The following is a 13119-nucleotide window of genomic DNA, read 5'->3' as shown; positions in this document are numbered from 1 at the left end:
TTGGTCATCCAAGTGTAAAGAACCAGAATTAGACATTTTATGGAAAGTCTTTTTGATCGTTTTTGTCATTTACATGCTTCGGACGTGAGCATCGCATAAATTTCACTCGCAAGATCTGCTGACATTTTTGTTGATGCTTAGTGTGACTAATGACGCCTATTTTGCTCCAGAAAATTCAGTTTGAACTCGATACACTTGAAGTAGTCTTACTCTAGAATAAGATATCCAGGCAGTCCTCGAGTTACGTCGTACGCGACCAACATCGTTTCGACTTTACGGCGCCCGTGCCTCGTCCGTAGCACCTTCTTTTTCGGTCATTTGAACGTAAATGAAACGTCCGTGCGGAAACACCAAATATTGGTTAAGTCTCTTCCGGGTCGCGAAAATATATATTTTTAAATTACTGTACAAAATATTTTGATGTAAATATCGACTTTAACAGTGAAATCCGACTTACGGCAAAATTCAGGTTACATCGTCAGCATAGGAACGTAACTCGGTCGTAACTTTAAGATACTTCTGTGACACAAATGACTACTTTCATGTTAGCCAGGGCTCTGTCGCCATCTTGTGGCATCTTAGAGAAGTTTAGAAACAGCAAACTCTTGCAAAACCCGAGTATGATGAATTCTTACGCAAATAGCTATGGTTAGGTTCCACAAAAAAAACAAAAAAACAAAAACGCAAATATGTGAATAGCGAAAAGCAAATGGGCACTGTACATGAAATGTATAGTATCAATTTCAACTGTCCCCTCCCCCCCCCCCAATAAAAAGTGTTGGGTGTGCCGCCGACGTGCAGATGTGCCTCCCCTTCAAAGCATTCGGCCATGCATGAAGACAAGTCATTCCTGTCGGGTCAAAATTGGTGCTTTTGGCCCCCGCATGTGACTCCACACCTGCTGTGCAAACGCGGTGACGTGAGGTTAGAAAGGCAACTGACAAGCCGTTCAAGCTTGCTGGCATGTTACAATTCCACTCTGAGCGGACACGGTTCGGCGGCAATTAAAACACAGGGGCGGTCAAGGTGATCTTTGCACGCTCGGTTTAAGAAGAGAAATATAAAGGCATACAGTAAGAGGTGATGAATAAGACAAACGGAGTATAAAAGACTAGGAATTTGCACATTTGTCGTATTTGTCATTTGGCTTCAAGCCTACAGCACACCATCATTAAGTTTACAATTTTCTACTCAGGTATTTGCTCTTTCAATGTTCTAAATTGGAGCTCATGTTGTTGTCAGGATTTGTTCTAACAACCACATAAATGTCTGTTTTATTTTGTTCCAAACAGCACACCTGGTATTAACGAAGGGCTATTTCTAAAATTAAAGTTGCAATTTGGGAGTACACCAGATCAAGGGTGGGCAAACATTTGTGCTCAAGGGTCACATTTGATTTTGAAAATACACAAGTCCTTTGTGGATGAGGAAAATGCAGTCATATAATGTGGAGGGGGAAAAAACAAGACAACTGCGACATGGGGGATGGTGAAGCATAATGATGATATAAAATTATGATACAAAATATTCAGATGTTTATGACATGATTGTCAGTAGTTAGAGGCGAATGCATTTTTCTGTGCCTCCTTTAAAACCGGCTTGTGCCGTTTAAAATCTATGTCTATTTTAAAACCAAAACGGCATACAAGGTTTTTTAATTGTTATTTTAGTTTTTATCATTAGCTAATTTAACGGTTTTGTTTTGCTCATGCAGGGCATTGTTGTCAATTCAGTCTTAACAGATCTTATCAGGATATAGGCCTACTAACAATACAATGTCATTTTTACTTTATTACATTTTATGAATTGTACTTCTTTTTTATCTTGTACTTAAGTAATAAGAATTTGTTTGTTTTTAACCTCGATCCACTTTACGACAGCTCTCTCTAGCGTTCATCCACAGGAGAAATCCCATTCCTTTGTCCCGCCTCCACTTCGACTCTATTGGCTCATGCCGTTGGCCGTCACGCGCCCGCTCCTGCCTCTCATTGGCTCGGCAACGCGTCCGCCAGAGCGACCTACGGAAGTAAAACCCCCACACCACACACAACAATAAAGATGGAGGATGATATTTCAGACATGAACAGACCGCAAATGTATTTATTCGGTGAGCTCTAGCCTTCAACAAAAAAACAAAAACAAAAAAAATGTGTTGCATTTTCGTCTGACGCCCATAATATGTTTAGTTGAAAGACGTTTATAGTTTAACATGCTCGTTTAATCGCTCAAATTGTGCTCTATTGTTAGCTAGCCGGAGGACATAAAATGGCAAACAGGCGTACCTCAAGTTACTCCACGTTTTTGTCGACTTGATGTGCACGCACGTAGCATTCGTTATATGTCCAATATTTATCTCCAGGTTGTACCCTCAAATCGGACAAACGGGAGTACAAAGTTGACGTCGACGACGACGAAACGGAACAACAGCTGTCCCTCAAAGCGGTAAGGCGTCCTTAAAACGAGTAGCCTAGCCTCGGAAGTTTTAGAATAACAACAATAACAAAATAAATCAAAGACACACGCGCGCACTATTCAACCGGCGCCAACTTATCTCGACTGGCGCGAATCTGCCATATATAAAAAAAAAAAAAGTCACGTGGTCATGGTTAACTCGCCTATTTGTATGGGGAAATTAATTTACTACTTTTTAAAGGATACCTGTTGTGCTTCCACAAGAGGTGTTAACAGTGGCGTAGTAATAGTGAATTGTGTTTTATGCTGCACACTGCCGCTGTTTCAGGCTTGCCTAGGAGCCGAGGCTGAGGACAAGTTCCACATGGTGGAGGTGGAGGCCCTCACTTATGATGGAAAGGCCACCAAAGTACCGCTGGTGGTTCTGAAGCCGTCCGTCTTGCCCTCTGTGAGTCAAAACCAGTCCAAAGAAAATGAAACGTTTGGCATGCGTTTTCCTGTGTGTGCGCTGAATGCAAATTTAATATATATATATATCATCTTAATTTCCTAGATGGGTTTAGGTGGATTTGAGATCACACCGCCGGTAACATTACGTCTCCTGTCAGGCTCTGGACCGGTTCACATTAGCGGACAGCATTTTGTCAGTGAGTATTCACAAGTTGTCCCTTTTCAATATTCTACGCACTGTTTAAAGAATATAACGGAAGTGATGAAATTCAACATCTAGTTATGCTTTTTGTTCAGACTAACTGAATACAATTGTGTGTATCATGCTACATATGTGTTAAAAGTTTATAAGTTGTTGGTTGTTCTTTTTCTTAAGGTGTTAAAGATTCAGACAATGAAGAGGAAGAGCACAACACGTCGCCGGTGAAACGTCCTGCTGGCCTGATGTTTGGGAAGAAGGTTTCACAGGTAGATCTCTCAATTCCTTTTTATTTGATTTATTTTTTCAGTGGCTGCTCATGAAAATTAAGCTAAACATCTGAACTCTGCAGAATAATAGCTTTTGAGTCCAAATGTCACACTGAGGAATTTGTGATAAAATAGACGCGTCATCATCATTGTTCCGTTTCATTTGACCACACACAGTTTGCCATCATACATATTGAATGTTTTACATTTACTACTGTGGTTGTTTTCTAAGATCTGGAAGGTGAAAAAAAATTACTCCAACGCACACACAGGATAATATTATGGAGACCTCAGATAAACGCGCCATTGCGGACATGGATCAGAAGGGGAATCAGAATGAAAATCGGCCCAATTATCGTCTGCCCTGCTTAAACATTTTATGGGTTCTTCGATTGCATACAGCCAAATGTTTGGCTGTGTTTTTTTTTCCCAGCATTATGTCAAATTTGTACTGCAGTAGACTTGCTTTGCCACATTGAGTTGTTCCAGGTGAGCCATTTCAAATAAAATGCTTGCAAATTATTCTGATATCCATATAAATTATTTCAAAGTGTGCAAAACCTCTCATCTATGTTTGCATCTTATCATTCGTGCTTTGCAGAAAAAGCTAAAAATGGATTCTGATGAAGACAGTGATGAGGAAGATGATGATGACGATGATGAGTATGTTTCTCTTCCCCCCCCAATTGATGATAGTTTTCCCATCAAGCTTACCAGTCTCAAGCATTATATATTATTTTTTGTTCTTTTGTAGTGATGATGAGGATGAGGAGAGTGATGACAATGAAGTCGCGCCCCAGAAGGCCGTAAAAAAAGTAAGACTAGTCGATTTCCTCGTGTTTTTTTTAAGTGAATAGTTATTCTGGATTAGTTGCATTCTGTTGTTAACATTATTTTAAACTAAGGCTGCAGCGATTAATCGAATGACTAATTATTTGATTCCAAAATCATGTAGACTCACGCCGAAGAAATGAGTTGTTGCCAGGGCAGCAAGGCAGGAGGAAAACTTGCATAAAAGACAAATGTCCAAATTTTGTGCTTAGTTCATTACAAGTTAATTTGGCCTTCATAAAATAAATGAATTTCAATTGAAAGTGTGTTTTTATATTTGGTTATAGAACCCATCTGATCACAAAAAGCCGCATGCGACAAATGGACTGTTAGTCCTCACTTGTCCACTTGGTGTCAGCATAGGCAGAAGCTTGCACACAAAAGCATTTCTTCCTCAAGTCTTTTTGTTTCCATCTTCATTCAAACTCACACAGACTGCATGTGTCCTGTGGCAACATTTCATTTGCCTCCCGCCCCGCCTCCCACCACTGCACCCACTGACCGACCGCATTTTTTTTTTTTTTTACCTGCCCTGTACGAGTCAAAAAACATGGAACTTTTTCATCCTGTTCACTCTTGCGCCCACCTGTTTTTGCAGAGTAAAACACAGGGTTCGCGTGGTGTAATGATTGGATTTCTCCTCTGTAATCTACGGGAATTCTCACTGTCTCACCAGCAGGACGGCACTATTTCATGACTACACTCACACACAAATGCACACATTGTATGCATTATTCTTACGTACTGGTTTTTGCAGTAAGTGTAGATTCATTTATACCAGCAAGTTGCAGACTTCCAAGGTATTAAATTAAAACTCACACTGGGGGGGTGGGGAGATTAAAAAAAACAAAAACAAAAAAAAACAACAACATGCACCTTTCCTATACAGTAGATAGCCCCCTTAAAAAAGTCATTTTTTGTGCCATATGGTCATAGTTTACCTTTTTTATTTATCAGATTTATACAATGCAAATGGGAAAAGCCCGTTACTTTTTATGTGTAAACTTTCAGTTTTTGTATACATAATTCACATTTGCAGCTTTTCCCAATATTTTTAAGCAGTCAATTTTTTTATTTTATTTTTTTAAAGAAAACAAGGGTTATATTTGACCCAAATGGATCCTCTACTTGGGTCAATTTGACCCAATTTTGAGTCAAGAAATGAGTCTTTTAGTGTAAAACAACTCTATACACCTAAACTAAATATTGGTCAGATCCTTTACTTGGCTCAAAAAATTGGGGTCATTTTGTATAAAACAACCCAGAAAGTTGGGTCAAATTGACCTATAAAGTGGATCGGTCCATTTTTGATCCCAACTGTTTTTACAGTATATAATAATTTTTCAAGTCACAACCAAACCCCCTGAAAATGTCAAAAAAAGTAATTTTGAGTTCCACAAAATTGTCATTTTTAATCTTTTATAGAAATAAGAAGTGACACACCCCTTCAGCATGCCGCCTCAGTTGACGCACCCCTCTGAGAGCCCAGGCAAAAATAATTATGTTTTTAAAATGACATTTTCTAGATGAAATGGGTATATTTCATCCCTTCTACTTCATTTTCTAGAAGATGGTGCACCTTTTTTTCCCCCCTGCAAAGACTCTTTAAAAAGTATTCATTTTTAAAATGACATTTTCTAGATGAAATGGGTGTTTTTAACCCTTCTACTTATTTTTCTAGAAATAAGAAACGACGCACCCCCTTCAGCATGCCGCCTCAGTTGACGCACCGCCTGTCCCTAAATAAAGCATAAAATAAAATATATTTAAAAACAAATACAGTGTAAATGTGTAATTTATCAGAGCAGATTGTTATGGCACTTGTTATGTGGCAAACCCTGGTGGGCACTCAGGCATGTATCTCTTCCACTCCACTTCCTGAGCTGAAGTCTCACGGGATTTTCTGACATCACACGTGATGATGGTTTGAACTCCAAACTTTTGTTTGACATTTTTGTATTGTTCCAAATTTTGGCACTTTGTAGGTTCCACTGTAGATGTTTATATTGTCATAACCCATGTAGGATTACTTAGTTTGCACACATGCACTACTTTCTTTTTTTTCTTTTTTTGTGCAAGCCTGCATATCTTCGTCCCTCTGTCATCCCACTGTTAATATGATTGCTCTTTTTTTGTTTAATCGTCTCTCGTGCCATTTCAGCCTTGCACCTGGCCCTCTCCTTTGAACACGTTTTGCAGGTCTCCGCAATCACTTTCAAGTGCATGTGTGTGTATCAGCCCAAGTTCGGCCTGCGATTTCTCCTCGTTTTGACAAAAACACGCGGGTCGAGAGAAAAACTATGCCAGGGCGAAAGATCAAAGCGGGGCAGATGCGCATACCTGCGACATGAGCGCCGATCTTGGCCTCGGGGTCAGATGACAGCTGAGCGTGCCTGTCACCTGTTGAGTTATTCTGTTGTCTTCTCCTTGCTCCTCATCTCCACACTTCTTGTCCACAGCACTAGATGGAGATTAGTGAATGACGCCGATGCCTTTCTTTATGGCTGAAACTGCATGTGAATGTGGTTTATCGATCAGTGTTTTGATCCTTAAAAAGTTTGATTTTCCAATTATTCATCCTTAAAAATTACACTTTAGTCCTTCTAAAAAAAAAAATGTCACAGATGTAATAAACAGCATTGCGAAATTGTCTTGATTTTATTCAGAGGTCTTCTGTTTGTTTGAGGTAGCCTTAAACGTACAGGGAGGGTCCAAATGCTCGAATCACTTGTTAGTTATACTTATGGATATGCATATTTTCTTAATTTATCCCTTAATATTGTATGATTAACAGCTGTTAACTCATTCAAACCCAAAAACGTATGAATATATTTTTTGATACTTTGTCCCGCACTCCCAATAACATATTTATACGTTTTTTATAATGCTTTTTTTTTATTTATTTATGCTGGAGCATATAGAAGGCTTTGATGCAGCCTCTGAACTAAAGAGAATGCTTGAAGCATTGGTAGTTATTACAATAACGGCCAGCAGATGGCAGCAGAGTATAAGAGATCAGCCAGGGCCATGTTGCAACAAGCTCTTTTCCCCAGTGTTTTCAACAGGTTTGTGTATAATGATGAAACTTGGCTATATTCTAATGCCAATTGCTACACAACGGAAACAGATACAAATATACTTTTTCTTCCTCTAATCTTTCTTTTGGTTGGTTCCATGTTTTTATAGCAATGGAACAGAATATTCTGTGGGCCTTGCAAAATCAGTCAAAAGCCGGGAGCGAAGGGGGTTTCTTCAGTGAATGCATTAATTGGCTACCTATTAGCTAGTCTTTGTGTTAAGTAAAGGTAAATTCTACTGATTGTCACACCCAACTGAGTGGGGGCGAAATTCGTTCTCCGCATTTGACCCAACCCCCGAGGGAGCGGTGAGCAGCAATGATTGCGCTCGGGAATCACATGGTGATCTAACCCCCCCAATTCCAACCCTTTTATACTGAGTGTCAAGCAGGGAGGCAATGGGTCCCATTTTTATAGTCGGGGATTGAACCCACAACCTCCCAGTCTCAGGGCGGACACTCTACCACAAGGCCACTGAGTTGGTGGTAGTGTGAGGTGCCTGAGGATCAGTCGTCAGTTGTGTATCAATGTACTTATGTGTGAGGTTGGTTACTGCTCTTTCAATATAGCTCCTGTCATCCGGTAGTTCGACGTTCACTGAGCTCGGAATGTGCTATGAAATGTGCTTGTGAGTCATGCTAGCAATTAGCTTTTCTACAAGGAACACCTAATTAATTGGTCAAGTGTAAAAAGCCCCAAATGTTTACACAACACCAAAGTTGGAGTGTTTTGGAAAGATTTAAGATGCAGGCGACATTTTTTTTCTTTTTTGCTATGTAGTGATTTCAAACATATAGTGCTAAGTATTATAAACACAAAGAGTTTGCAATCTTTTTGACCGCGCCTCGTTTACAGCATTGAAACATGACAGGCGTGTTGTCATGACTGAAGCGTTCTCATCTCGTCAGCTTGAGAAGGTCTCGTAAATGCCGTCACTTGATCTTTCCAGAGGTATCGCTTCGGGAAATGACACGCATAATGGGCTTGTAGTCGTTATGTCAACACGGGCAATTACACCTGCAACCCGCTCCGAGGCGAGGAAAGGTTTGGTGTTCAGGAATTGTGGGTTATTAGATAATCGCGCACGTGATTTCTTTCAATAGGAACCTAATTGGAAGGCCTCTGGCGTGTTAGCGAGGCAACGCAGGTGTTTATTTTGCTAATTTGTGTCGTCTTTGAACGTTTTTAGAGTAATTCTCCAGAGTTTGTGTTAATTCAGATTCCCCCCACCCCTTTTTTTCGCCCCATAGGGCCCGGAAATATCGAAGAAGGCTAACAAAATGAAACAAAATGGCCCTGCGCCGAAAGCATCGGGATCGAGGGCTAAGCCACAAACCAAGGTACATAAGGACAGACAGTATTCCTGTGTTACGGTTTTGACTGGTGAACTTGCAACAGCATCAACTTAACGAGACAAAGTGCAATTTTCTGCAGAAATTGCGTGGGAATGCTGAAAAGATGAATATTAAGATTTGAATGCATTCTGTGCTTAAATCATTTCAGTCAAATTATAAACCATTTGCTGATATGATAATCAGTTGGTATACATGTATATCACTTATCATAATGGCTATGGATATATTTGCAATGTATAGTCGGAAGGTGGGATTCAAACCTGCAACCTCTTGGTCACTGGACAATGCACTTTACCAACTGCGGCACTGAGCGGTATCAGACAGGTGGTAATGACGATAAGTTGATTGTATGGAAGTGGCCGTGGAAAGTGGGACTTGGAAACATTCCAATGTCTGTCCCATTGAAAATGAATGGAGAAAAGTTGATATTTAACGTTAAATTGTGTAAATATTGTAAGTAATGTGAAATTAGACGATATATATATATATATATATATATACCCCAGGAGGCGTGAATTTTTGAAGCAAGTTGAATTTGAAGTATTATGTGGGAGTTGTTACACTGCAAAAAAAAAAGAGTAAAAAGCAAAAAGTTGTCATGCCTTATTACCAGCTCTCAGACATTTTGATATTTTATGTTAACTGATTGCCGATGCCAGTATTTATTAATGACCACCTGCTTGCATTTACTTCAATTCCAAATACATAGGAAGAATTATTATTATTTTTGCCTGCCTTGTGTGCTGGAATGTGATAAGCGCATCGTAATTAGCTCTACCTGATAGCAAATTTCTATGGCGGAATGTCTTGGTCGGCCGCCTCTCAAAGCCCAAATCTTGAACTCTGCCTCTCTCTTAAGCAAACACACCTGACCTCTAAAATGGTTTCCTGGGGGCAAGGTTTAACCCGTGACCCCGTGTCCCGACCCCTACGTCTTGGGTTGCAGCCTCCTTTTGATGCAACCCCGCCAGCCCGCACGGCAACATGCAACACCAGGAGAAAACAAATTGGCTGGCTTCTCCGCACGTTTGGCATAAGCATTTGATCAAATGGCTTTGACAGGAACCGAGATAAGGCGGTTCACCGCAAAGACAATACAACCCAGACCAATTGCTGCTTATCTGACCCCTGGAAAGGTTGTGATTTGTGTGAAACACTAGGAACATAACTCCCAAGGTGAGTGAAAATTTGCACTGCAGGAACTTTACCCCAGAACTGCCGTGCCTCGAGATTCTACCCAGTTGTTACCAAATCTGAACGAAAAATACCAGACACATGAGTGGCAGTTTTTGGGATCTAGATCTAAATACAGATGACATTGATATGATAACACACACATCACAATTGTTATACTAATTTTAAAGTTGGATAAAGTGTGTGCTGATCAGTCATGTCCATGTAGAGTGAGGCGCAAGGATGATGTAATAGAATAGCAAATATTAGCAACAGTGCTAACACGATTACTCAGAAAAACATAAAAAATAAATATTCAGAAAAACGGGGGGTATTCCAAAAAACAGAAGCTGGTGCTCTGTTTTTCTGAGTTTTTTTTTTTTTTTTAAACCTCTGAAATGACTTGTTGCAGACTCGCTAATGGCGGACACTTTTTCGCATACCTCCAACGTACCTTTGACTATATCACTTTACTGGCTCAGTTAAGGTAAGTATGAGAACATATCGGCATAGAATATATCGGCATGATTTTAGGAAGCTAACAGTTAAGTTTCTACGGAAGCGTATTGCATGTGGGACACGGGGGCAGTTTTTCATTTTGTTTTCCAAGTAAATGAATAAATAAATAAAAAGTAAATACGCTTCTGTAATATCGCACCATAGCATCATGTTGGAAACATTAAGAACCAAAGAAAAAACAATTCCTAGGAATGGAATAAAAAAAAATTCAGGCCTGTAGAGGATTGCTTTTCCCTTTCTTGGGCAGTCATATTTTCAAAAGTTCCAAGCACCTTTTGGCCAGGTTGGATCTGCTCAAATGCTCACAAACTTTTACAGGCATGATTGTCATGGTTAAATTGTTTGTTTGATAAAAGTTGCTGGCAGGACCCCCGGATTCTTTTGAAACGGTATCCACTTAAAGGGTTACTTGACTCCTTGAGCCATTTTCAGCCGTAAAAAGTTATTATAATAAAAAGAAAATATTTTCTCCAGAACGAATCATTATTTTTTTTGTGCAATTAATATCTTAAAAAAAAAACTCCACTTGCTGTCGACTGAAGATGACATTAATCTGTGCTGAGGAAGTAAGTAATGACTAATCATGTTTCAGTTTGCTCATCAAACCCAGAAAACAGGTGAGCCATAATTGGTCGTTACCGACTTCCTCAGCACAGGTGATGTCATCTTCGGTCGACAGCAAGTGGTAAAATTCATTTTTAAAGGTAAATTGTTTATGAAAAATTATGAAGTCATCGCATTAAATCTGGACCAAATATCACCTTTTTACTGCTGAAAATGGCTCAACGAGTCAAGTATCCCTTTCACCTCATTTTACATCCCTCTTGAATCGAGCTACAGGGTCACAAGAGTCCCTACCCAAAAAGACGCAGGGGAAGTCTGCCATTTTGTTTTTTTCGCGGCAATTTTTTGGGGGTTGCTTGAACCACAAACATATTTTTAAGGTTGTTTCCGAAGGACGCTCTTCTCAAAGTCCTCCGGGGATCCGCAGACAGGCCCGCCGAGTGCCAATACCGTCCGAGCACTTAGAATTTGCGGCCGGTGGAGCTTCGCCTATTTGTGTCGCCTCTCGTACCCAACAACTGTTCCCTCTTGACAAGCTCTTCACACCCCTCGCTTCCTGGACACACCTTCTCCCAATTGCTCTCATTACCAGCGTTTGATGTCTAGTGCAGCTTGCGCTTCCAGATGCCCCCGAGGAGCGAGGAAGAGGGTGTGGATGTCTGTTTTTTCTCTCCTAAACGCAGGTGACTGGTCATTAGATTGCCTCGTCAGATCTGCTGCCAGTACTGCAGTTCTCACCTCTCGCGGCCCAGCGTGTCGCTGCACCTTCTTGCGTAACTGGGCTTGTCATGAGAATCAACAAAGTCGCGCCGATCCCAAGTCCATTTATCTCCCAGCTGGTTTTCTTTAGATTGATGAGTTTGGAGAAGTTATGCCTTAAAGCAGACGTCAGAGTTGTAAAGTTGTTAACCACTTTGCTCAGACTTATCCCAGAGGATGACTCATTGTTTTTAGCAGCTGATTGACATGTGTTCAAACAGGTGCCTATCTGGATAGCATTAAGTGTAAAGATTTTTTTTTATTTTATGTGGGTATGACTCGTCAGATTGGAACTAATGTGCATGAGAACTTTGAAAAAGACCAACCCAGTGAGTGACATACATGACCCTCGTATCCAGAAATATTACATGACATCATTGTGACAAAAGGACGAGTCTGCGCCTGCACGAGCAAGCAGCATTAGTAAGAGCTAACTTGTACTAAGTTGGTTTAGTGCAACATTTATGTCGTCAACTAGTTTATTATATTAAATAAAGCACCACATCCTGACTGTTACGTGGGACCCCGGACCAGTATGTGGGCACTGATAAGATCGCTAACCTGTTTCTATGTGTCGTTTGAATATTTTCATTCATCTTCTCCATATTAGAGATACACCGATATATGTTTCTTTCAGGGCCGATACCGATGCTGATTATTAGTAGAAAAAAATCAACTGAAAATTTAAATAAGTACTTCTCTGAGATTAAAACGCTTTTAGCTTTAACTTTTATTGGCCGTCAAATTTTGAACAAAGGCCAATACCTATATTCGTCAAAATGCCCAATATTGGCGTTGATAATCAGCCCTAGTCCATAGCAAGTTGAAGGATAAATAATTTTGATATATGTTTCCATTGTTTAATAGAGCTAAAATAATTAATTGAATAATTCAACTGTAGAAAAGTTTGAAGTAAAATCTCTTTGAAGAAATGGTCAGAAAACAAACGTACATGATTTACCCACAGGCAACAACTCATAAACTCTGCACTCTCATTCGCCGCCACCCACGTCACTCACCATATACACTCAGGCACATATACTACAGTAGAACATGAAGATAGCAACACCAAGTGAACAAAAATAATGCGTGCACATCACTGTGTTTAATAATGCAAAAAAATGTATCCCTGAATTAATCGTATGACTTAACGGCTATTTAATACAAGGTATGCTTTGCCTCTTGCTTCGGTTGTTTTTAAGCCTCCTATTTGTGAAGGATTGTGGGCTGTTCTTTCTGATTGAAGTCTACGCGTATACGCTCACAGCGAGATTAAGAGAACCAGGGTTGACTTAACACACTACTTATCTGTGATTGTGGTTGCTTGGTCATGTTGAGCCAGATCTCTTCAAGACATTGCGGTTTTGCGGAGCACTCATCGTCGAGCGGCTCCACCCCCAACCCCAACCCCAACCCCACCCCCGGGCAAACTTGATGAGCAAAGGTGTTGCAAAAACATGTGTTTGCTTTGGATTGCTTTGGATTGAAGACGACAGATTGCGTCAAATGAG

The 13119-nt window shown here is 40.2% G+C and overlaps 1 protein-coding gene and 1 long non-coding RNA gene across 6 annotated transcripts in view; one reads left to right on the top strand and one right to left on the bottom strand.

Annotated features, from left to right (window-relative positions):
* LOC144059441 (uncharacterized) overlaps positions 1-13119 on the bottom strand; it is a 101329-nt gene that overhangs the window by 20210 nt on the left and 68000 nt on the right. For 2 of the 3 annotated variants that reach the window (XR_013295665.1, XR_013295666.1), the window contains exons 9-10: positions 6502-6671; positions 1861-2018 (exon numbers count right to left, since the gene is read on the bottom strand). This is a non-coding gene — a long non-coding RNA (uncharacterized LOC144059441). Of the gene's footprint in view, positions 1-1860; positions 2019-5735; positions 5901-6501; positions 6672-13119 lie in introns of those variants that run through there. The other variant, XR_013295667.1, reaches the window with a different exon arrangement.
* Positions 2033-13119, top strand: part of npm1b (nucleophosmin 1b) — a 21800-nt gene continuing 10713 nt past the window's right edge. The window contains exons 1-8 of one of the 3 annotated variants that reach the window (XM_077578532.1): positions 2033-2107; positions 2360-2442; positions 2741-2860; positions 2966-3059; positions 3239-3330; positions 3932-3993; positions 4085-4145; positions 8489-8578. In XM_077578532.1, coding sequence (XP_077434658.1) covers positions 2059-2107; positions 2360-2442; positions 2741-2860; positions 2966-3059; positions 3239-3330; positions 3932-3993; positions 4085-4145; positions 8489-8578 — 651 coding nt within the window. In that variant the 5' untranslated portion in view covers positions 2033-2058. The remainder of the gene's footprint in view (positions 2108-2359; positions 2443-2740; positions 2861-2965; positions 3060-3238; positions 3331-3931; positions 3994-4084; positions 4146-8488; positions 8579-13119) is intronic. The other 2 variants (XM_077578533.1, XM_077578534.1) reach the window with 2 other exon arrangements.

The sequence above is a fragment of the Vanacampus margaritifer genome, chromosome 10 (assembly GCF_051991255.1).
Source record: "Vanacampus margaritifer isolate UIUO_Vmar chromosome 10, RoL_Vmar_1.0, whole genome shotgun sequence".
Classification (NCBI taxonomy): Eukaryota; Metazoa; Chordata; class Actinopteri; order Syngnathiformes; family Syngnathidae; genus Vanacampus; species Vanacampus margaritifer.
This window is presented reverse-complemented; position numbering and strand designations above follow the sequence as displayed.